At 45.9% G+C, this 26,101-nt stretch overlaps 1 protein-coding gene across 2 annotated transcripts; it reads left to right on the top strand.

Moving 5' to 3' along the window:
* The first annotated feature begins 2,504 nt into the window (after positions 1-2,504).
* Positions 2,505-26,064, top strand: pcyt2 (phosphate cytidylyltransferase 2, ethanolamine). Of its 2 annotated transcripts, XM_090195344.1 has the most exons (13): positions 2,505-2,866; positions 7,260-7,348; positions 8,141-8,189; positions 8,567-8,679; positions 9,245-9,396; positions 9,657-9,698; positions 10,626-10,764; positions 11,407-11,489; positions 21,111-21,188; positions 21,820-21,885; positions 22,708-22,773; positions 22,894-22,982; positions 23,332-26,064. In XM_090195344.1, exons 1-13 carry the CDS (start codon positions 2,745-2,747, stop codon positions 23,447-23,449), a joined length of 1,206 nt encoding a protein of 401 aa, XP_090051470.1. In that variant the 5' UTR covers positions 2,505-2,744; the 3' UTR covers positions 23,450-26,064. The 2 variants fall into 2 exon arrangements, with proteins under 2 accessions (XP_090051470.1, XP_090051471.1); XM_090195345.1 differs by lacking the exons at positions 10,626-10,764; positions 11,407-11,489; positions 21,111-21,188; ... (2 more) ...; positions 22,894-22,982; positions 23,332-26,064 and adding an exon at positions 10,513-10,578 and having other exon boundaries at positions 2,526-2,866.
* The last annotated feature ends 37 nt before the right edge of the window (positions 26,065-26,101 follow it).

Raw genomic sequence — 26,101 nt, 5'->3', positions numbered from 1 at the left:
ATGCATTTTCATTGTGTTCCATGGTGTTTTTCGCCCCCTATTGGACCTTTCTGGTACTTATAAAGACTGTACGGAAACAGGAAGTAGAGTAGTCGTTCTGTACGCAGAGAAGCAGCTAAAAACATCGCTGTGGTGCAGGTCTTTCAGTGCAGTTTTTTCTTGTCACGCTTCAGCCTCGGAAAATATTTGTTTGTAATTGCTAGTGATGATAATCTTGTTATTGATATTGTTTACTTATCAATGTTAGTTGCATTTACTCAAACAAATGGCCTTGCCTTTCATGTATGCCTTCATCCGTATTACTTTGCTCGTGCGTCATGTAAACGAATTGTAGAACATACAATACTTGAGTTTTATTACTGTTTCTAATGTAATATGCTTTGTTATTGTACAGAGGTGGTTGCACATTATTAGAATAATGAAAGGAGTTAGCTAGTTGCTACTCATATGGTAATTAGCTATCTGGTTTGTCATCATGCCAGATACATTGTACCTTGGCGCGCGCTTTGTATTTATGCAAATTCAACTTGAAATGTATAACGTACAGTATGTCGATGTGAATTGAATACTAAAGTATATTATTTTCTGTATTTTGAAGTCTCACAACATAAACGTTTTCAAAATATTAATTCAAGAAAAGTCACGCCTTGGGAGTTTTATTGAAGACTTAGTTGTTAGCTATCTGTCTAGTTTTGCATGGGAACGCAATTTCAGGGAATAATAACTATACCAACTAACCCTACACCCATTAAAACCTCACCACTATACCAACTAACCCTCCACCCATTAAACCGTCATCACTATACCAACTAACCCTACACCCATTAAAACCTCACCACTATACCAACTAACCCTCCACCCATTAAACCGTCATCACTATACCAACTAACCCTACACCCATTAAAACCTCACCACTATACCAATTAACCCTACACCCATTAAAACCTCACCACTATACCAACTAACCCTCCACCCATTAAAACGTCATCACTATACCAACTAACCCTACACCCATTAAAACCTCACCACTATACCAACTAACCCTACACCCATTAAAACCTCACCACTATACCAATTAACCCTACACCCATTAAAACCTCACCACTGTTCCACTCCAGCACCAGTCTGTTTGTTTCCCCCCTAGTCTGATAGTTTTAAAAATAAAAGATCTGATTGACTGAACGTGATACACAGCATCCGAGAAGAGCATTGGTTACTCTAGCATGGTGGTGGAAAATGGTGTTTCAGAAAGTACACACAGTTTCCCTGTAGTTTTCTTCTGCCTTCTCGCCATTATATCAAGTTAAAGGGGAAGTTGACCAAAATCCCACATTTCCCAAGTGATTCCATACATTGAAACTAGTTAGGTGGAGTTCTCCTCTCTCCTCCTACAGTGTAGAACTGGAGAGCTGCTAAAATGAGTCATGTGACGTGTCTTTGTGCGGCTCCATTGTCAGTCAAAGAGCAATTAAGAAAACCATGAATTGTCGACAAATTACTTTTGTTTAAAGGGTCTGGTCAAATTAGCTATTTTAATCAAAAATACTATCGGTTTTAAGTCAGGAGATGTGTACTTTCCACCTAAAACAACTGTGATTATTTTATATTATTATTTAATGTGGCTGCAACAACAGGGAGGGAGAAGGCACATTCCACCTAACTAATTTCAATGTTTGGGATTTTAGGTAAACTTCCCCTTTATATGGAGGAAATCTACAACTTTGCAGCCTGAATGGAGAATTGTTTTATGTAGGAACCGGTCCATGGGGATATGCGTGTATAGCGGGGATATAAGCATATAAACCCTGTCGTCTACACCTGTTGTATTGGCCCAATAACGTTTGATTTGATATGATAAAACGACTCAATATCGCCATTTGCAGGCCTTTGGGCAACTGTGAAGTATACATTGTCCACCCCTTGACTGTTTTTGTACTGTTACTATAATTTAAAGTTCCATTGAATCTATTCAAACTTTGCATGATGTATTGTTTTCTCTCTCAGCCACATTGGTTGACAGGAAAGTGTTCTGGTACTTTGTTTACACGCGAATCGCGTAGTTTTCTCGGAAATGTATAGGATGCGTTCGTAAATTTGCTCTGGCTATCTACTCCTATTTCAGAGCACTCTCGTCTGAGTGCCAGAGCGCAGAATAACTGATGCATTTACTAAAGCTCAACACCTGTTGAAGATGGCTGGTGTCAGTAAACGTCGGCAAAAAAAAGGTAATTCAATTGAGGCCAGCAGCACAGTTACAATCACCAACCACCTGGATAAAATGAAATAAGCCTAACCAGCTCTGCTAGGACGAGTAAAATGTTCAGAGCGAGGGGTTCTCTCATTTGTGCCTGGAAGTAGCTAGCCGGTTAGCTTGGGCGCTTGACTGCCGTTGTGAGGTTAAAACACTCAGATCAACCCTACTCCGCGAAACGCTCTGGGTTTAAGAACGCCCTGAACGCACCCCGACACTCGAGATTGAATTCACGAACACACCCAAAATCTACGTTGTGCGGCTTTGCGTAATCACGTGATGTGAGTTTTTACGCAGCCAGCAGCATGGCCGCTACCTAGGAGTAGTCATGGTTCGACCGTGACGCGATTTCCACGCCAAAGGAGGCGTTGTCCTACCGGCGGGTTCATTCCTACGTTAAACCGGGGGATGAGATCACCCAAGCTGTCATTTTAACGGCATTATTTTATTATTTTGTGGTTTTAGCTCAGACTTTTAATATTATTTTATCAACATGATCAAGAACGGTCACCACACATCGAATGAGCAGGGAATAGAGAGCGGTGCTAAGCAGGGAGACTTGGCTTGCAGCCCAGAGAAGAGGAAGCGATCTGTCCGGGTGTGGTGTGATGGCTGGTAAGTCGTGTAGCTACGCCTCCTGTCCAGCTAGCTACTTATATTAGCTACATGTACAACGTTGCCTAGCTGCGAAAAGGGTTTATATCATGTTTGGTGGTCTGTTGTGTGTATAGTAACCTCAGTAATTTAAGTAGCTAGGTTAGTAACTAACTGTTAGCGTAGCTTTACCAATAATGTTACATTTTGGTTGATCAACTGTTGATTATAACCACTAAGCTAGATATAACGGCACATCGTTACATTCCGCTTCACACAAACTGGCTAACTAGGTATTTTTGCTACTTTATAAACATGAACTTGTGTGCTGCTGCATGGCCAAACAAAAGTGTATACTAATGTGATCATTTTGTGATTTCTATCACAAATACCCCTAAAGTCAGATAACTACAGTACCTGCTAGCTAGCTATACTGTTTCAGTTGCTACCTTTCTGAGAGAGGGGCTGTGAATGTGATCACAGCCTGCCGGTGTCGACCAGTAGGAACGGAATGATCTCAGCTAGACTTAAGTTTCTGTGCACGTGGTTTGCTAAATGCTGTTTCGGTAGGATGTTACGTAACCTTGGCTGTCACTGTGATGTATGGATATTGGGGAGGCAGGTAGCCTAGTGGTAAGGTTGTTGGATCGAAAATCCCTGTCGTTCTGCCTCTGAACAAGGCAGTTAACCCACTGTTCCCCGGTTCTCCTTTGCACACCAGTTTCTCTACTTGCACATTCATCTTCTGCACATCTATCACTCCAGTGTTTAATTGCTGTATTGTAATTGTTTCGCCACCATGGCCTATTTATTGCCTTTCCTCCCTTATCTCACCTCATTTGCTCACATTTGTATATAGACTTTTGTTTTCTACTGTATTATTGACTGTGTTTGTTTATTCCATGTGTTGTTGTTTGTGTCGCACTGCTTTGCTTTATCTTGGCCAGGTCGCAGTTGTTAATGAGAACTTGTTCTCAACTGGCATACCTGGTGAAATAAAAATTTAATAAAAAGGCCGTCATTGTAAATAAGAATTTGTTCTTAAACTGGCTTGCCTGGTTAAATAAAGCTTATTATTGGAAATAGCTTGGTACAGTGCAGTTGCTGACTTGCTGCTAGCTAACAATTAGCCTGGTCCCAAATCGGTTTGTGTTTGACAATTCCTTGAGGAGCAGAAACAGACTGACACCAGTCTAGTTGTCTACAACCATAGACCATATCAGTTCTAGCTATGTGTATGACTACAGCCTTTCTCATACACAGCTGACCTGTACAGTAGTTGGCTGGCAACGGTTGGTAGGCCGGAAGAACGGTCATTCATTTGTTGATTGATCTGAAAGTCACTGTTTTAGCTACTTGATATCAATTTCATGCTATAGAAAGGCATACAGACTAGCCCAAACTAATACCTCTTATTACGTTTATAATAACTGTATTTTACTGTTATTACCCAACTGTATTTTACTAACTGTAAACATGATGATGAGCCCAGTGGGACTAAGGCTGTTGTCATGGCAGCACTACTGTATGTTGCAACGCTTGATTTGTTGTCAGAGGACAATGTGCAGAGTGACATAGCTAGCTACCCAACCCAGTTGGCAAGGAAGTACAAAGTCCACCCTTATCAGTTGACCATAACAGTTGTTTACTTTCAGCAGTAGCTTGGCATTAGGTAAAGTCAACACCTGTTTTATTCGGTGCATGTGACAAATAACATTTGATTAGTAGCTAATAGGCCTTTATTCAAGTTTGTCAAATACATGAATGCCTGATAAAGGCTCCTTCCTGGGTGACGTTTCCCCTAGCTACAGATCTAGGATCATCTCCCCAATCCTAACCTTAACCATTAATGGGGGAAATGCCAAAATGACAGAAAGATCAGCGTCTACACTAGGGGCACCTTCTTCCTCCCTTGATAAGGATGAGGTAGAAGCTCTGTGATCGATGCTGCTGTCTGCCAGGTGGAGAATGACCTGCAGTAACCTTTGTCTCCCTGTGTATTAGAGAGGAGTCAGGAGAGTAAGTTATTAGCCAAGGCCAATATCACGCTCTGATGCCCTTGCTCTGGCTTGGTTCAAATACTTTACCTAGGTTATATTCATGAAGTCAACTTGTCCCATAAAGAAATGTGCTTGTTTTGTTTCAACCCCATACGGTGTGCACTAAATCAATAGGAAATACCACCCTGGCTTACTATCACTGATTCAACACGACTGGATAGGGGAAAGTAAAGGATTCTACTACTTAGCTTTCACCTATTAACAGACACCAGATCAGTGATTAGGCTCTTTCAAAGAAGAAGAAGGGGGAGGAGGAAGGAAGGATGCATTTTGAGAGTACTCAAACAGGGCTAGTCTCTCACTCCCGCCCATCCACACCACCTAGTACCTACAGCCTGCATTGTGCTCATCATGGGATGTGTCCAAAATGGCATCCTATGTTGTGCACTTCTTTTGACCAAGGGCACCTCTTTTGATCAGAGCCCTATAGTGCACTTACTCTAATACTAAATAGCCTTTTATGGGGTAGTGTCCCAAACGGAACCCTATTCCCTTTATAGGGCACTACTTTTGCCCAGGGCCCATAAGGCTCTGGTTCAGTGTAGTGCATCATGTAGGGTACAGAGTACCATTTGGGTCGCTGACGTGGTCTTGCTGAGTTTACTTGAGGCGAGAGCCGACTGACTCCCACCTCCCCGTTCTCACCTTGTGACTGGTGGTGGCATAGCTATAAACACTGCTCTCACACAGACACAGATACTCTGCCCTCGTGGTACCCAGACAGAAAGCTAGTTTGTGATAGCTTGTTTTGACATGGCAGTCCAGAATAGTGGGTATAAATAACTAACCAACCGTCTGTCTGTGTACATAGTGATTAAGTATTAATAGCTAACCAACATAGTGAACATGTCGTACAGTGACAGATACAGCATGGGGGTGGCAGAGGGGTCTTGTTGGGGTCTTTTAGGGGGTATCAGGAGGGTCTTTTAGGGGGTAGCAGTAGGGTCTTTTAGGGGGTAGCAGGAGGGTCTTTTAGGGGGTAGCAGGGGGGTATTTTAGGGGGTAGCAGGGGGGTCTTTTAGGGGGTAGCAGGAGGGTCTTTTAGGGGGTAGCAGGGGGGTCTTTTAGGATGTAGCAGGAGGGTCTTTTAGGGGGTATCAGGAGGGTCTTTTAGGGGGTATCAGGAGGGTCTTTTAGGGGGTATCAGGAGGGTCTTTTAGGGGGTATCAGGAGGGTCTTTTAGGGGGTAGCAGTAGGGTCTTTTAGGGGGTAGCAGGAGGGTCTTTTAGGGTGTAGCAGGAGGGTATTTTAGGGGGTATCAGGAGGGTCTTTTAGGGGGTAGCAGGGGGGTCTTTTAGGGTGTAGCAGGTTAGTTAATTAATACTTAATCACTATGTACACAGACAGACGGTTGGTTAGTTATTTATACCCACAATTCTGGACTGCCATGTCAAAACAAGCTATCACAAACTAGCTTTCTGTCTGGGTACCACGAGGGCAGAGTATCTGTGTCTGTGTGTGAGCAGTGTTTATAGCAGGGGGGTCTTTTAGGGGGTATCGGGGGTCTTTTAGGGTGTAGCAGAGGGGTCTTTTAGGGGGTAGCAGGGGTCTTTTAGGGTGTAGCAGAGGGGTCTTTTAGGGGAGCAGGGAGAGGGAAAGAAAGTGGGAGAGAGCGAGAGATGAGTGATAAGAGTACATCAAAATAAAACAGAAGCACTCAGTGTACTTTGTTACAGCGGAGTATGTCCCAAATGGCACCCTATTTCCTACAGCCTACAGTGTGCACTCGGAATAATTTCTTTACACAGTGGAATGAATTAGAGGGAGTGGCTGTTTGGCCAAAACCCAGCAAGTTATGTGGATAGGACAGACCTATTAGAGGCAGGCTCTCTGTACTATAGTGGCAGTGTAAAGGAGAGTTGTTGGGAGTCCCCAGTTGATCTGCCTGTCTCCTGGTCTTAGCCTGGGATACTGTCGTCTTGGTTACACCTCAGGGATAATTCCCATGGTAATCCTGGTGTTAATTACAGAGAGGGATCAGTACTTACACACACACATTACAGAGAGAGGATGACACACATACTGCCAGATCCACACATTGTACTTTCCTCGGGCTGAATACTAACTTGAGAAACGTAACTTGTTGTGTTTAGTGTAAATCCTACCATGACTGACTGTGACGGTAGGACAGGAGGACGGAGCAGAATGTAGGGTTGTGTGGGGTGATCTGGCTGGCAGGCACCTACCTACCTACCTACTTACCTACCTACCGACCTACCACTGGATACAGATGCCAACTATCAAGTATAGAGCAGCTACTCATTAACACTAGCCCCTCCCTTAGACCAGCTCAGTTATACACACACTGTCTGTCCCACGTTAATGACATCATGCTCTCTCTCCCTGTCCTGTAGTTATGACATGGTGCACTACGGCCACTCCAACCAGCTGAGACAGGCTAAGGCCATGGGAGATTACCTCATCGTTGGAGTACATACAGATGGTGAACACACACACACACACACACACACACACACACACACACACACACACACACACACACACACACACACACACAAACAGACACACACACAGAGACACGCACATTAATCATAAGTATCTCAGTCTCTGTTTCTTCACTTGCCTCTCTGTTCCCCTCCACTACAGTAATATACAGTCACTTCCCTTCTCTCCCTCCCTCCACTACACCACAGTAATATACAGTCATTTCCCTTCTCTCCCTCCCTCCACTACAGTAATATACAGTCACTTCCCTTCTCTCCCTCCCTCCACTACACTACAGTAATATACAGTCACTTCCCTTCTCTCCCTCCCTCCACTACACTACAGTAATATACAGTCACTTCCCTTCTCTCCCTCCCTCCACTACAGTAATATACAGTCACTTCCCTTCTCTCCCTCCCTCCACTACAGTAATATACAGTCATTTCCCTTCTCTCCCTCCCTCCACTACAGTAATATACAGTCACTTCCATTCTCTCCCTCCCTCCACTACACCACAGTAATATACAGTCCCTTCCCTTCTCTCCCTCCCTCCACTACACTACAGTAATATACAGTCATTTCCCTTCTCTCCCTCCCTCCACTACACTACAGTAATATACAGTCACTTCCCTTCTCTCCCTCCCTCCACTACACTACAGTAATATACAGTCACTTCCCTTCTCTCCCTCCCTCCACTACACTACAGTAATATACAGCCACTTCCCTTCTCTCCCTCCCTCCACTACACTACAGTAATATACAGTAATTTCCCTTCTCTCCCTCCCTCCAGAAGAGATCTCGAAGCACAAGGGTCCTCCTGTCTTCACCCAGGCAGAGAGGTAAGAAAATCACTGCATTTCATTTTCATGTAAATGGACAATAAAGTTGTGGTATGTAAATGGACAATAAAGTTTTGGTATGTAAATGGACAATAAAGTTGTGGTATGTAAATGGACGACAAAGTTGTGGGATGTAAATGGACAATAAAGTTGTGGTATGTAAATGGACAATAAAGTTTTGGTATGTAAATGGACAATAAAGTTTTGGTATGTAAATGGACAATAAAGTTGTGGGATGTAAATGGACAATAAAGTTGTGGGATGTAAATGGACAATAAAGTTGTGGGATGTAAATGGACAATAAAGTTTTGGTATGTAAATGGAAAATAAAGTTGTGGTATGTAAATGGACAATAAAGTTGTGGTATGGTGTTGTAGGTATAAGATGGTGCGGGCTATCAAGTGGGTGGATGAGATCGTAGAGGGTGCTCCCTACGTCACCACACTGGACACACTGGACAAATACAACAGTGACTTCTGCGTCCACGGAGGTAAGGGGAGGGCGCGGGAGGAAAGGGGGGGAGGGAGCGGGAGGTAAGGGGAGTGAGGTAAAGGGGAGTGAGGTAAGGGGAGTGAGGTAAGGGGAGGGGAGGGAGCGGGTGGTAAGGGGAGGGAGCGGGAGGAAAGGGGGGGAGGGAGCGGGAGGTAAGGGGAGGGAGGTAAGGGGAGCGAGGGCGCGGGAGGTAAGGGGAGCGAGGGCGCGGGAGGTAAGGGGAGCGAGGGCGCGGGAGGTAAGAGGAGGGAGCGGGAGGGGAGGTAAGGGGAGGGCGCGGGAGGTAAGGGGAGGGAGGTAAGGGGAGGGCGCAAGAGGTAAGGGGAGGGTGCGGGAGGGAGCGGGAGGTAAGGGGAGTGGGACGTAGGGGGAGGGGGGCCCTGACAGATCGATTTGTTACTTTTTTAAAGGAGAACAGGGACTCATCCTCCTTCCATATTTCTGTGTTTATTTAGACAGTTGAGAATGTACATTCCAGGCTGCAGTGGCAGAACAGGGTGGGATTCTACCATGTTGGTCTGATGTCAGAAAACAAACTCCAACGTTGTCCTTGTGTACCTTAGATGACATCACTCTGACGGTGGACGGTAAGGACACGTATGCGGAGGTGAAGAGAGAGGGCCGCTACCGGGAGTGTAGACGCACCCAGGGGGTCTCCACCACAGACCTGGTGGGCCGCATGCTGCTCATGACTAAAACCCACCACAGTAACATCGTGAGTACCACACACAGAGTGCACACTGGACCCTACAGTACCGTAGTGTGTGTGCTTACAGCAGGGGAGGCTGGTGAGGGGAGGACGGTTCATACTAAAGGTTGGAACGGAGGGTATTAAACACATTCCATTCATTCTGCTCCAGCCCATCCTCCCCAATTAAGGTGTCACCAACCTCCTGTGGCTTACACTGTTGTAATCGTAGATATCACACAGGACTGACCTCAAGCAAACCTCTGTCTTCCTCTGTCGGTTTACAGGACAACTCAGACTACCAACAGCACACGGACAACTTTGGGAAGGTAAATAATACTATTCAAATATATTCTGGAGAGGAAGTGGAGATGACAACACTCTGTTGTTGTGGATTATTCTGAACACAAGGGGGCGCAATTCCCCTGCTCAGGACAACCATGGTGTGCTGTTCATCTCACTGAAAATAGTACTGTAGTGTATTCAGATGGAATGTTCAGAAAGTTAAGTCCGATTTTTATTTTTTAACAAAACGTCTCTTTGGAACATCCACGTGAGCCTGCTTTCTGAGGAGTTACTTCCTCAGGCTTTCCAACTACTATGAGATGGCTTGGTTTCTGAGGAGTTACTTCCTCAGGCTTTCCAACTACTATGAGATGGCTGGGTTTCTGAGGAGTTACTATCTCAGGCTTTCCAACTACTATGAGATGGCTGGGTTTCTGAGGAGTTACTACCTCAGGCTTTCCAACTACTTTGAGATGGCTGGGTCTCTGAGGAGTTACTTCCTCAGGCTTTCCAACTACTATGAGATGGCTTGGTTTCTGAGGAGTTACTTCCTCAGGCTTTCCAACTACTATGAGATGGCTGGGTTTCTGAGGTTAGGGTTTAGAACGGGCCCTTCTCCTCCCCTCCCCCCTCCCCTCCCTCCTCCCCTCCCTCCTCCCCTCTCTCCTCCCCTCCCTCCTCCCCTCTCTCCTACCCTCCCTCCTCCCCTCTCTCCTACCCTCTCTCCTCCCCTCCCTCCTCCCCTCTCTCCTACCCTCTCTCCTCCCCTCTCTCCTACCCTCCCTCCTCCCCTCTCTCCTACCCTCCATGTTCTCCCCTCTCTCCTCCCCTCTCTCCTCCCCTCCATGTTCTCCCCAGGGTCCTAAGGGCCACAGTCTATGGACAGGAGTTGGGATAGGTTTATATTAGGTTTGTGTTAGGTTTAGATGAGGGTTAGAGGTTATGACTATAATAGTGTTTCGTCTCCCCAGGGTCCTAAGGGCCACAGTCCATGGACAGGAGTGTCCCAGTTCCTCCAGACTTCCCAGAAGATCATCCAGTTTGCCTCAGGAAAGGAGGCCCAACCTGGGGACACCATCATCTACGTAGCCGGGGCCTTCGACCTCTTCCGTATCCTTATGTACCGCTGTGTCTGTGAGAGAGACAGACAAATATGGTGGTTGTGTGTCTGTGAGAGAGACAGACACATGGTGGTTGTGTATCTGTGAGCTAGACAAAGGGTGGTTGTGTGTCTGTGAGAGAGACCAAGGGTGGTTGTGTGTCTGTGAGAGAGGCCAAGACCAAGGGTGGTTGTGTGTCTGTGAGAGAGACCAAGGGTGGTTGTGTGCCTGTGAGAGAGACAGACAAATGGTGTTTGTGTGTCTGTGAGAGAGACCAAGGGTGGTTGTGTGTCTGTGAGAGAGACCAAGGGTGGTTGTGTGTCTGTGAGAGAGACCAAGGGTGGTTGTGTGTCTGTGAGCTAGACAAAGGGTGATTGTGTGTCTGTGAGAGAGACCAAGGGTGGTTGTGTGTCTGTGAGAGAGACCAAGGGTGGTTGTGTGTCTGTGAGAGAGACCAAGGGTGGTTGTGTGTCTGTGAGCTAGACAAAGGGTGGTTGTGTGTCTGTGAGAGAGACAGACAAATGGTGGTTGTGTGTCTGTGAGAGAGACCGAGACAAAGGGTGGTTGTCTCTCTCTCTCTGTGTTTGTGTTTGTGTGTGTGTGTGTGTGTGTGTGTGTGTGTGTGATTACCTTGACCACTCCTCCCCGTCAGACATTGGTCATGTTGACTTCCTGGAGACGGTCTACAAACAGGCTGAGAGGCCTTACGTCATCGTGGGACTGCACTTTGACCAGGTATGTACACACACACAAACAAACACACACACGTTCAGAAAACGCTGACCCCATCAGATTGTCAACATTTGCACTGAGCCAAAGGGTAGAGTTGCCGCTTTCAAGATGCGGACTCTAACCTGGAATTTATAAGAAATCTTGCTATGCCCTCCGACGAACCATCAAACAGGCCAAGCGCCAATACAGGGCTAAGATTGAATCGTACTACACCGGCTCCGACGCTCGTCTTATGTGGCAGGGCTTGCAAACTATTACAGACAACAAAGGGAAGCACAGCCGCGAGCTGCCCAGTGACACGAGCCTACCAGACGAGCTAAATCACTTCTACGCTCGCTTCGAGGCAAGCAATACTGAGGCATGCATGAGAGCATCAGCTGTTCCGGACGACTGTGTGATTACGCTCTCCATAGCCGACGTGAATAAGACCTTTAAACAATTCAACATTCACAAAGGCGCCGGGCCAGACTGATTATGTGCTCCGGGCATGTGTACCGACCAACTGGCAGGTGTCTTCACTGACATTTTAAAACATGTCCCTGATTGAGTCTGTAATACCAACATGTTTCAAGCAGACCACCATAGCCCCTGTGCCAAAGAACACTAAGGCAACCTGCCTAAATGACTACAGACCTGTAGCACTCACCTCCGTAGCCATGAAGTGCTTTGAAAGGCTGGTAAATGGCTCACATCAACACCATTATCCCAGAAACCCTAGACCCACTCCAATTTGCATACCACCAAAACAGATCCACAGATCTCCACACTGCCCTTTCCCACCTGGACAAAAGGAACACCTACGTGAGAATGCTGTTCATTGACTACAGCTCAGCGTTCAACACCACAATGCCCTCAAAGCTCATCACTAAGCTAAGGACCCTGGGACTAAACACCTCCGTCTGCAACTGGATCCTGTACTTCCAGACAGGTCGATCCCAGGTGCTGCTACCTACCCTCAACACAACTGCCACACTGATCCTCAACACTGGAGCCCCTCAAGGGTGCGTGCTCAGTCCCCTCCTGTACTCCCTGTTCACCCACTACTGCGTGGCCAGGTACGACTCCCAACACCATCATTAAGTTTGCAGAAGACACAACAGTGGTAGGCCTGATCACCAACAACGACGAGACAGCCTATAGGAAGGAGGTCAGAGACGTGGCCGGGTGGTGCCAGAATAACAACCTCTCCCTCAACGTGATCAAGACAAAGGAGATGATTGTGGACTACAGGAAAAGGAGGAACGAGCACGCCCCCATTCTCATCGATGGGGCTGTAGTGGAGCGGGTTCCTTGGTGTCCAAGTTCCTTGGTGTCCACATCACCAACAAACGAACATGGTCGTAACACACCAAGACAGTCGTGAAGAGGGTACAACAAAATCTTTTCCCCCTCCGGAAACTAAAAAGATTTGGCATGGGTCCTCAGATCCTCAAAAGGTTCTACAGCTGCACCATTGAGAGCGTCGGACTATATACATTGTGCCCCCCCCCCCCCCCCCCAACCCCTATTTTACACTGCTGCTACTCTGTTTATCATATATGCATAGTCACTTTAACCATACCTACATGTACATATTACCTCAATCAGCCTGACTAACCGGTACCTGTATGTAGCCTCCCCACTGTAAGTAGCCTCTACTGTATATAGCCTCTCTACTGTATATAGCCTCTCTACTGTATGTAGCCTCTCTACTGTATGTAGCCTCTCTACTGTATGTAGCCTCTCTACTGTATATAACCTCTCTACTGTATGTAGCCTCTCTACTGTATGTAGCCTCTCTACTGTATGTAGCCTCTCTACTGTATGTAGCCTCTCTACTGTATATAGCCTCTACTGTATATAGCCTCTCTACTGTATATAACCTCCCTACTGTATATAGCCCCTCTACTGTATATAGCCCCTCTACTGTATATAGCCTCTACTGTATATAGCCCCTCTACTGTATATAGCCCCTCTACTGTATATAGCTCCTCTACTGTATATAGCCCCTCTACTGTATATAGCTCCTCTACTGTATATAGCCCCTCTACTGTATATAGCCCCTCTACTGTATATAGCCTCTCTACTGTATATAGCCCCTCTACTGTATATAGCCCCTCTACTGTATATAGCCCCTCTACTGTATATAGCCCCTCTACTGTATATAGCTCCTCTACTGTATATAGCCCCTCTACTGTATATAGCCCCTCTACTGTATATAGCTCCTCTACTGTATATAGCCCCTCTACTGTATATAGCCCCTCTACTGTATATAGCCTCTCTACTGTATATAGCCCCTCTACTGTATATAGCCCCTCTACTGTATATAGCCTCTCTACTGTATGTAGCCCCTCTACTGTATATAGCCCCTCTACTGTATATAGCCCCTCTACTGTATATAGCCCCTCTACTGTATATAACCCCTCTACTGTATATAGCCCCTCTACTGTATATAGCCCCTCTACTGTATATAGCCCCTCTACTGTATATAGCCCCTCTACTGTATATAGCCCCTCTACTGTATATAGCCCCTCTACTGTATATAGCCCCTCTACTGTATATAGCCTCTCTACTGTATATAGCCCCTCTACTGTATATAGCCCCTCTACTGTATATAGCCCCTCTACTGTATATAGCCCCTCTACTGTATATAGCCCCTCTACTGTATATAGCCCCTCTACTGTATATAGCCCCTCTACTGTATATAGCCCCTCTACTGTATATAGCCCCTCTACTGTATATAGCCCCTCTACTGTATATAGCCCCTCTACTGTATATAGCCCCTCTACTGTATATAGCCCCTCTACTGTATATAGCCCCTCTACTGTATATAACCCCTCTACTGTATATAGCCCCTCTACTGTATATAGCCCCTCTACTGTATATAGCCCCTCTACTGTATATAGCCCCTCTACTGTATATAGCCCCTCTACTGTATATAGCCCCTCTACTGTATATAGCCCCTCTACTGTATATAGCCCCTCTACTGTATATAGCCCCTCTACTGTATATAGCCCCTCTACTGTATATAGCCCCTCTACTGTATATAGCCCCTCTACTGTATATAGCCCCTCTACTGTATATAGCCCCTCTACTGTATATAGCCCCTCTACTGTATATAGCCCCTCTACTGTATATAGCCCCTCTACTGTATATAGCCCCTCTACTGTATATAGCCCCTCTACTGTATATAGCCCCTCTACTGTATATAGCCCCTCTACTGTATATAGCCCCTCTACTGTATATAGCCCCTCTACTGTATATAGCCCCTCTACTGTATATAGCCCCTCTACTGTATATAGCCCCTCTACTGTATATAGCCCCTCTACTGTATATAGCCCCTCTACTGTATATAGCCCCTCTACTGTATATAGCCCCTCTACTGTATGTAGCCTCTCTACTGTATATAGCCCCTCTACTGTATATAGCCCCTCTACTGTATATAACCTCTCTACTGTATATAGCCCCTCTACTGTATATAGCCCCTCTACTGTATGTAGCCTCTCTACTGTATGTAGCCTCCCTACTGTATATAGCCCCTCTACTGTATATAGCCCCTCTACTGTATGTAGCCTCCCTACTGTATGTAGCCCCTCTACTGTATATAGCCCCTCTACTGTATATAGCCCCTCTACTGTATATAGCCCCTCTACTGTATATAGCCCCTCTACTGTATATAGCCCCTCTACTGTATATAGCTCCTCTACTGTATATAGCCCCTCTACTGTATATAGCCTCTCTACTGTATATAGCCCCTCTACTGTATATAACCCCTCTACTGTATATAGCTCCTCTACTGTATATAGCCCCTCTACTGTATATAGCCTCTCTACTGTATATAGCCCCTCTACTGTATATAGCCCCTCTACTGTATATAGCCCCTCTACTGTATATAGCCCCTCTACTGTATATAGCCCCTCTACTGTATATAGCCCCTCTACTGTATATAGCCCCTCTACTGTATATAGCCCCTCTACTGTATATAGCCCCTCTACTGTATATAGCCCCTCTACTGTATATAGCCCCTCTACTGTATATAGCCCCTCTACTGTATATAGCCCCTCTACTGTATATAGCCCCTCTACTGTATATAGCCCCTCTACTGTATATAGCCCCTCTACTGTATATAGCCCCTCTACTGTATATAGCCCCTCTACTGTATATAGCCCCTCTACTGTATATAGCCTCTCTACTGTATATAGCCCCTCTACTGTATATAGCCCCTCTACTGTATATAGCCCCTCTACTGTATGTAGCCTCTCTACTGTATGTAGCCCCTCTACTGTATATAGCCCCTCTACTGTATATAACCTCTCTACTGTATATAGCCCCTCTACTGTATATAGCCCCTCTACTGTATGTAGCCTCTCTACTGTATGTAGCCTCCCTACTGTATGTAGCCCCTCTACTGTATATAGCCCCTCTACTGTATGTAGCCTCCCTACTGTATGTAGCCCCTCTACTGTATATAGCCCCTCTACTGTATATAGCCCCTCTACTGTATATAGCCCCTCTACTGTATATAGCCCCTCTACTGTATATAGCCCCTCTACTGTATATAGCTCCTCTACTGTATATAGCCCCTCTACTGTATATAGCCTCTCTACTGTATATAGCCCCTCTACTGTATATAACCTCTCTACTGTATATAGCCCCTCTACTGTATATAGCTCCTCTACTGTATATAGCCCCTCTACTGTATATAGCCTCTCTACTGTATATAGCCCCTCTACTGTATATAGCCCCTCTACTGTATATAGCCTCTCTACTGTATATAGCCCCTCTACTGTATATAGCCCCTCTACTGTATATAGCCCCTCTACTGTATATAGCCCCTCTACTGTATATAGCCTCTCTACTGTATATAGCCCCTCTACTGTATATAGCTCCTCTACTGTATATAGCCCCTCTACTGTATATAGCCTCTCTACTGTATATAACCTCTCTACTGTATATAGCCCCTCTACTGTATATAGCCTCTCTACTGTATATAGCCCCTCTACTGTATATAGCTCCTCTACTGTATATAGCCCCTCTACTGTATATAGCCTCTCTACTGTATATAGCCCCTCTACTGTATATAGCCCCTCTACTGTATATAGCTCCTCTACTGTATATAGCCCCTCTACTGTATATAGCCCCTCTACTGTATATAGCTCCTCTACTGTATATAGCCCCTCTACTGTATATAGCTCCTCTACTGTATATAGCCCCTCTACTGTATATAGCCCCTCTACTGTATATAGCCCCTCTACTGTATATAACCTCTCTACTGTATATAGCCCCTCTACTGTATATAGCTCCTCTACTGTATATAGCCCCTCTACTGTATATAGCCTCTCTACTGTATATAGCCCCTCTACTGTATATAGCCCCTCTACTGTATGTAGCCTCTCTACTGTATATAGCCCCTCTACTGTATATAGCCTCTCTACTGTATGTAGCCCCTCTACTGTATGTAGCCTCTCTACTGTATATAGCCCCTCTACTGTATATAGCCCCTCTACTGTATATAGCCCCTCTACTGTATATAGCCTCTCTACTGTATATAGCCTCTCTACTGTATATAGCCTCTCTACTGTATATAGCTCCTCTACTGTATATAGCCCCTCTACTGTATATAGCCCCTCTACTGTATATAGCCCCTCTACTGTATATAACCTCTCTACTGTATATAGCCCCTCTACTGTATATAGCTCCTCTACTGTATATAGCCCCTCTACTGTATATAGCCTCTCTACTGTATATAGCCTCTCTACTGTATATAGCCCCTCTACTGTATATAGCCCCTCTACTGTATGTAGCCTCTCTACTGTATATAGCCCCTCTACTGTATATAGCCCCTCTACTGTATATAGCCCCTCTACTGTATATAGCCCCTCTACTGTATATAGCCCCTCTACTGTATATAGCCTCTACTGTATATAACCTCTCTACTGTATATAACCTCTCTACTGTATATAGCCTCTCTACTGTATATAACCTCTCTACTGTATATAACCTCTCTACTGTATATAACCTCTCTACTGTATATAACCTCTCTACTGTATATAGCCTCTACTGTATGTAGCCTCTCTACTGTATATAGCCTCTACTGTATATAGCCTCTCTACTGTATATAGCCTCTCTACTGTATATAGCCCCTCTACTGTATATAGCCCCTCTACTGTATATAGCCTCTACTGTATGTAGCCTCTCTACTGTATATAGCCTCTACTGTATATAGCCTCTCTACTGTATATAACCTCTCTACTGTATATAACCTCTCTACTGTATATAGCCTCTACTGTATGTAGCCTCTCTACTGTATATAGCCTCTACTGTATATAGCCTCTCTACTGTATATAGCCTCTCTACTGTAAATAGCCTCTACTGTATATAGCCCCTCTACTGTATATAGCCTCTACTGTATGTAGCCTCTCTACTGTATATAACCTCTACTGTATATAGCCTTTCTACTGTATATAACCTCTACTGTATATAGCCCCTCTACTGTATATAGCCTCTCTACTGTATATAACCCCTCTACTGTATATAGCCCCTCTACTGTATATAGCCCCTCTACTGTATATAGCCTCTCTACTGTATATAACCCCTCTACTGTATATAGCCCCTCTACTGTATATAGCCCCTCTACTGTATATAGCCCCTCTACTGTATATAGCCCCTCTACTGTATATAGCCCCTCTACTGTATATAGCCCCTCTACTGTATATAGCCTCTCTACTGTATATAGCCTCTCTACTGTATATAGCCCCTCTACTGTATATAACCTCTCTACTGTATATAACCTCTCTACTGTATATAGCCTCTCTACTGTATATAGCCCCTCTACTGTATATAGCCCCTCTACTGTATATAGCCCCTCTACTGTATATAGCCTCTCTACTGTATATAGCCCCTCTACTGTATATAGCCTCTCTACTGTATATAGCCCCTCTACTGTATATAACCTCTCTACTGTATATAACCTCTCTACTGTATATAACCTCTCTACTGTATATAACCCCTCTACTGTATATAGCCCCTCTACTGTATATAGCCTCTCTACTGTATGTAGCCTCTCTACTGTATATAGCCTCTACTGTATATAGCCTCTCTACTGTATATAACCTCTCTACTGTATATAACCCCTCTACTGTATATAGCCTCTCTACTGTATATAACCCCTCTACTGTATATAGCCTCTACTGTATATAACCCCTCTACTGTATATAGCCTCTCTACTGTATATAACCCCTCTACTGTATATAGCCTCTACTGTATATAACCCCTCTACTGTATATAGCCCCTCTACTGTATATAGCCTCTCTACTGTATGTAGCCTCTCTACTGTATATAGCCTCTACTGTATATAGCCTCTCTACTGTATATAACCTCTCTACTGTATATAACCCCTCTACTGTATATAGCCTCTCTACTGTATATAACCTCTACTGTATATAACCCCTCTACTGTATATAGCCCCTCTACTGTATGTAGCCTCTCTACTGTATATAGCCTCTACTGTATATAGCCTCTACTGTATATAGCCTCTCTACTGTATATAGCCCCTCTACTGTATATAGCCTCTCTACTGTATATAACCTCTCTACTGTATATAACCTCTCTACTGTATATAGCCTCTCTACTGTATATAGCCTCTCTACTGAATGTAGCCTCTCTACTGTATATAGCCTCTCTACTGTATATAGCCTCTCTACTGTATATAGCCTCTCTACTGTATGTAGCCTCTCTACTGTATATAGCCTCTCTACTGTATATAGCCTCTCTACTGTATATAACCTCTCTACTGTATATAGCCTCTCTACTGTATATAGCCCCTCTACTGTATATAGCCCCTCTACTGTATATAGCCTCTCTACTGTATATAGCCCCTCTACTGTATATAGCCTCTCTACTGTATATAGCCTCTCTACTGTATATAACCTCTCTACTGTATATAGCCTCTCTACTGTATATAGCCTCTCTACTGTATGTAGCCTCTCTACTGTATATAGCCTCTCTACTGTATATAGCCTCTCTACTGTATATAGCCCCTCTACTGTATATAGCCCCTCTACTGTATGTAGCCTCTCTACTGTATATAGCCTCTCTACTGTATATAGCCTCTCTACTGTATATAACCTCTCTACTGTATATAGCCTCTCTACTGTATGTAGCCTCTCTACTGTATATAGCCTCTCTACTGTATATAGCCTCTCTACTGTATATAACCTCTCTACTGTATATAGCCCCTCTACTGTATATAGCCCCTCTACTGTATATAGCCCCTCTACTGTATATAGCCCCTCTACTGTATATAGCCTCTCTACTGTATATAACCTCTCTACTGTATATAGCCCCTCTACTGTATATAGCCTCTCTACTGTATATAGCCTCCTTTCTGTTATTATTCACGGTCTTTCTACTGTGTGTTTATTTCCTTACCTATCTATTGTTCAGCTAATACCTACTATTTTTACACTGTTGGTTAGGGGCCTGTAAGTAAACATTTCACCTGTTGTATTCGGTGCAGGTGACAAACTTTGATTTGATTTGAAACGCTGACCCCATCAGAATCAATGTGAATGTGGTTTTCTAACCCTGTAGACATGATGGGGGGGGTGCTGACTGTGTGTCACTGTCCCGCTCTCTCTCACACACACAGGCCCAGGGTACGCGCAGACACACACACACACAGGCCCGTGGTATGCGCAGACACACACACACACAGGCCCGTGGTACGCGCTGACACACACACACACAGGCCCGTGGTACGCGCAGACACACACACACACAGGCCCGTGGTACGCGCAGACACACGCACACACAGGCCCGTGGTATGCGCAGACACACACACACACACAGGCCCGTGGTACGCGCACGCACACACACACACACAGGCCCGTGGTACGCACAGACACACACACTGTTCCAGAGAAACATGTGGATCCAGTTGACTACATTACATGAAGGACTGACATGTCTAAAAGCTACAGAGGGCCTCGCTGCTCGTGTTCCCCAACTCCATTCCAATGAAACACGCTGCCATTGGTCGAGAGCCAGTATAAATACTCTGTCATTGGTCCTCGACTGTGGGGGTCGTCCTATTCCTTGCAGACGCTGTTCCAAGGTCGGTTGTGATGGAATGCTGAAGGATCAATCCTAGCAGGAGGAGACTTTGCTCAACTCGATCTTCATGGGGGGAAAAAAAGTCAGCGGGTTGTAACCAAAAACAGATTTTAAAAATACATTTAAAAAAGGGCCCGATCTTCACCATTAGTGGGGATGACAAAACTGACCTAAGATCAGTGTCTAGAGGCAATATTAAACTACTTCTTTGTAACCTCCCATAGACTTAGATAGATAGACAACAGTAGTGGCCAAAAGCATGGGCATTGAGGACTTTCACCATTTCGAAGTAGTCAACTGGGCTCACATTGTTTACCGACTCATATAAGTGGTAGAAGAAGACGATTGGAAATGGAAATGCCCTCGATGCCGCTGCCCATGCTTTCACAGACACCAAAATGGGACAAATACCCCTGTTTCACATTGCAATAAAGCCTCATGCCATTGGTCGAGAACTAGTCAAATATCCTGACATTGGTCGAAAGCTAGTAAATATCCTGTCATTGGTTGTTGTGTTTTTCTGTCAACCAGGAAGTGAATCGCTACAAAGGGAAGAACTACCCAATCATGAACATCCACGAGAGAACCCTGAGTGTCCTGGCCTGCAGGGTGAGAACATACACACATTAAACAGACAGCGACGCCCACCGACACACAGGCGCCCATCAACACACACCCCGACACACACTCATAGACACACACCAACACACACACTCATAGACACACACACACACACCAACACCAACAGACACACACAGCTTCTTTGTAACCCCATGGGCCCAATAGTCACAGAGAGAAATGTTCTCCTTACACACACACACACTGAAGGATGGTAGGCTCTCTCCTCCATTCAGCTCTTACCAGACCAGCTACAGAAGAACGATCCTCTGTCCTCCCGGTGTGTGTGTTCACATCAAACCGTCTGCTTGTGTATCTTACATATTTTAATGTGTGTTGACGTGTGTTGAGAATGTGTTTTATGAAATCGTTATCCGAATCCTAACCGGCACTCGATTACTCAAACCACACAAAGGCTATCTATACACACACACACACGCACCGGATTACGCAATTCTATAACCATTCAGAGTTAACACAAAGCCTGAAACTGTCTCCCTGTCCTTTGACAGAGCTATGACTCAATGACTTTTGATAGTCACCCTCGACCTAAATACAACCATTACACAACACTCACAACTCACTCATTTTTGTTGAATTATCGCTCCCTCTCCTCCTCCAGTATGTATCAGAGGTGGTGATTGGGGCTCCCTACGCTGTGGGTAAAGATCTGCTGGACCACTTCAAGGTGAGGCACACACACACACGAAGACACACACACACACTCACACGAAGACACACACATTGAAACAGTGGTGTTGTTTGACTGGGAGAAGAGATGTCTTTCCTAACATGCATAGCCTCTCTTAGGGAGAAACATGTACAATGACCGTGTGTGTGTGTGTGTGTGTGTGTGTAAACTGACCTTTCTCCTGTGTGTATGGGACTGGGCATTGATCCAAACTGGGGTGCTGTAGTAATGTCAGGCTGTTACTGTATAGCAGACATACTACAGATGTCCCTCTCGCTCCCCCTCTCGCTCCCCCTCTCGCTCTCGCTCCCCCTCTCGCTCTCTCGCTCCCCCTCTCGCTCCCCCTCTCGTCCTCGCTCCCCCTCTCGTCCTCGCTCCCCCTCTCGTCCTCGCTCCCCCTCTCGTCCTCGCTCCTACCTCTCGCTCTCGCTCCCCCTCGCTCCCCCTCTCGCTCTCTCTCCCCCTCCCGCCGCTCCCCCTCTCGCTCTCTCTCCCCCTCGCTCCCCCTCTTGCTCTCTCCCGCTCCCCCTCTTGCTCTCTCCCGCTCCCCCTCCCGCTCCCCTTCTCTCTCCCCCTCGCACCCCCTCGCTCTCCCTCTCGCACCCCCTCGCTCCCATGTCACTTCCTGTTATACCATAGATATTATTGATCATATGTTAATTGACCATGTCACTTCCTGTTATACCATAGATATTATTGCTCATATTTTAAATGACCATGTCACTTCCTGTTATACCATAGATATTTATGATAAATCATGTAGGTTATATAATTGATCCTATTGACTATATTCATGATCTATGATGTCACTTCTTGTAGGTGGACCTGGTGTGTCATGGGAAGACAGAGGTGTTTCCTGACAGGGACACTGCAGACCCTTATGCTGTGAGTACTGACTGTGTGTCTGTGTTTGTTTATGTGTGTTTGTCTGTTTTGCAGTATTCGTGTGTGTGTCTTTTTGTGTGATTGCATGTTATCGTGTGTGTGTGTGTGTGTGTGTCCCAGGAGCCTAAGAAGAGAGGTATCTTCCGTACAGTAGACAGTGGTAACGGTTTGACCACCGATGACATCGTACAGAGAATCATCAAGAACCGGTAAAGGCCTCTCTCTCTCACCCATCTATCACTGTCTACCATCCCCACCTCCCTCTCCCCACCTCTCTCCCCACCTCTCTCCCCATCTCTCTCCCCACCTCTCTCCCCACATCCCTCTCCCCACCTCTCTCCCCACCTCTCTCCCCACACCCCTCTCCCCACACCCCTCTCCCCACACCCCTCTCCCCACACCCCTCTCCCCACCCCTCTCCCCACACCCCTCTCCCCACACCCCTCTCCCCACACCCCTCTCCCCACACCCCTCTCCCTCCTTATTTGGTTTTATTGTATTGTTTCATTGTACCAAATGCACTATACAAACGAAGTTGGTTTGATTGTCTCTCTCCAGGCTGCTGTTTGAGGCAAGGAACCAGAAGAAGGAGGCCAAGGAGATTGCGGTGTATGAGGCGATGAAAAGCCAGGCAGAGGGAGAGCAGGCCGGGGACACGGCCCAGGCAGCACAGTAACCAGATCAAACTAGTTCAAACCAGACCCAGCTGTCCCAAAACTGATCCTAACCCCGAGTTTCTCAAACTAGAGAAACTCTGAAATAACTTGTTTTTTAAAACTGCGTTTGGTTCATAGAACTGGGGTTAAGTCAGTAACCTCCGGTAGCTGCTAGATGCCGTTGTCATAGTGACAGCGGTTTTGGTTTTCTTTCTTCCTGAACGGTTTAATCCACAGTTTCCCTCCTCAATACCCAGAAGCCTCAGAACAGAGTGGACAAGACCGGGCACTATAATCAGACTGGAGGAAAAATAACAATCACTGGTGTTATTTTCTACTCAGCGGATCAAACTAAATGATTGGCTGAGGATCTTCTGAACTTCCCAATACCTTCCTGATGCATTTGTCACTTCAAACAATCCTTCATATTGAAACACTGTCAAATGTACTGTCAACTGATTTGTAATAGTCGGTTATAGTCCCAGTTTAAGAACCAAACATTGGCTGTTGATTTCATCACCTTTTTTTAAAATGACAAAATGGGGTCACGGAACCAAAAAGTTTGGGAACCCCTGTCCTAACCAGTTCTAAATGATTCAAACACGACCCGAACCGGGTCAGACTGAACCGAGCCAGCCCAAACCAGTCTAGTCCTACTACTTGTACTGTATACACATCCTTTAGTGAAGCATTGCCTGTTAGCCCGTCCTAGACCGGCTTTACCCCCCCAGTCCACAACGGGACAAACTCATTCCACCGACGGCCGAGTGTCTGCGGGTTTTCACTCCCTTGTACTTGATTGATGAATTAAGGTCAGTAATTAGTAAGGAACTCCCCTCACCTGGTTGTCTAGGTCTTAACTGAAAGGAAAAACCAGCGGACACTAGGCCCTCCATGAAATGAGTTTCCACCTGACCCAAACCGGATCAGACCAGATCAAACTGCAGAAACAGACTTTAACCAAGACTCAAACCAAGACACCTCCTCTCCTTCACCAGCTAAGGAGAACACAAAAATAACCCTCTTCCCTCTGTCAGTGGAGGCTGCTGAGGGGAGGATGGCCCATAATAACGTCTGGAGTGGAATATCTGGAATGGACTGTGTTAAATCTTATCCCACTTTCAGGCAGAAAGAAAGGAGAGGAGAGGCGAGGAGAGGCGAGGAGAGGCGAGGAGAGGAGAGGAGAGGAGAGGAGAGGAGAGGAGAGGAGAGGAAGAGAATCCAAAGTGTGACTGATGAAAAAGAGAACATTGAGAGATTTGTGAAGAAGAGAGGAAAGTCTATGTAGTTGTGTGTGTACTGTATATTTAGTAGTGCCTTCTCGTCTGATCTACCAAATGGCACACTATTCCCTATGGACCCTGGTCAAACGGCCACTGACCCCAGCCCTGCGCTTACGGCCGCTGACCCCAGCCCTGCGCTTACGGCCGCTGACCCCAGCCCTGCGCTTACGGCCGCTGACCCCAGCCCTGCGCTTACGGCCGCTGACCCCAGCCCTGCGCTTACGGCCGCTGACCCCAGCCCTGCGCTTACGGCCGCTGACCCCAGCCCTGCGCTTACGGCCGCTGACCCCAGCCCTGCCGTTACGGCCGCTGACCCCAGCCCTGCCGTTACGGCCGCTGACCCCAGCCCTGCCGTTACAGCCGCTGACCCCAGCCCTGCCGTTACAGCCGCTGACCCCAGCCCTGCCGTTACAGCCGCTGACCCCAGAACACATACATGCCAGAGTTGGCGTAGCTGCTCCGCCTGAAGTGTCCCCACTTGCGCTGTCGAATAACTGGCTGTTCTGTGGCGTGACCGGTACGACTCTCCAGGTGGCCTGTCACGGGTGTTTTGAGGCAGAGGTCTTGGGTTCGCGCCTCGCTAGGAGCTGACTCGGGAGGAAGGTGGTGCTCTTTAAGCAAGCAGCATGACCTCCTTCACATCGCTATGGGTCGGGGTCCTGTCCACTATCTCTTCAATACATTTAACTAGTGTACGATATAGGGAGTCATTTCAGATGCAGCCCTCTGTCTTGTATGGAACATGATGATTCAGCCCTCTGTCTTGTATGTAACATGATGATTCAGCCCTCTGTCTTGTATGTAACATGATGATTCAGCCCTCTGTCTTGTATGTAACATGATGATTCAGCCCTCTGTCTTGTATGTAACATGATGATTCAGCCCTCTGTCTTGTATGTAACATGATGATTCAGCCCTCTGTCTTGTATGTAACATGATGATTCAGCCCTCTGTCTTGTATGTAACATGATGATTCAGCCCTCTGTCTTGTATGTAACATGATGATTCAGCCCTCTGTCTTGTATGTAACATGATGATTCAGGACTCTGTCTTGTATGTAACATGATGATTCAGGACTCTGTCAATGTTTTCTTGTTTTTAATGTGTTGGTATGTGGATAATTAATTTAAAACATTTTTTAGAGTAATGGACAATGAATGGGGAGTCAACTGTGTGTGTGTGTGTGTGTGAGAGAGAGAGACTGTTTTAAAGGGAGTGTGTGTGAATGAGAGATGAATACCAAAACAAATGGGCATGTATATTGTGTGGCTCCACCCCTCTAAAGTTGCTCTGTAAATCTGTCCATTCATTGTCTGGTAATGACAAGAAAATACAAAAGACTGTACCCATTATTTACTGAGGTTGAGTCTCTGTAGTTGTTCAATAGTC

The sequence above is a fragment of the Oncorhynchus mykiss genome, chromosome 13 (genome assembly GCF_057628025.1).
Source record: "Oncorhynchus mykiss isolate SJ-2025 chromosome 13, ASM5762802v1, whole genome shotgun sequence".
In the NCBI taxonomy this organism is placed as follows: domain Eukaryota; kingdom Metazoa; phylum Chordata; class Actinopteri; order Salmoniformes; family Salmonidae; genus Oncorhynchus; species Oncorhynchus mykiss.
Note: the sequence above shows the minus strand (reverse complement) of the source record. Positions and strands in the feature narration are given on the sequence as shown.

Bases quoted from the DNA above. Each gene is read 5' to 3' on its own strand.
- pcyt2 (XM_090195344.1), top strand. From the start codon at position 2,745: ATGATCAAGAACGGTCACCACACATCGAATGAGCAGGGAATAGAGAGC. The intron at 7,349-8,140 runs GTGAACACACAC...CCCTCCCTCCAG, and splicing joins CGTTGGAGTACATACAGATG to AAGAGATCTCGAAGCACAAG. The intron at 9,699-10,625 runs GTAAATAATACT...TCGTCTCCCCAG, and splicing joins ACACGGACAACTTTGGGAAG to GGTCCTAAGGGCCACAGTCC.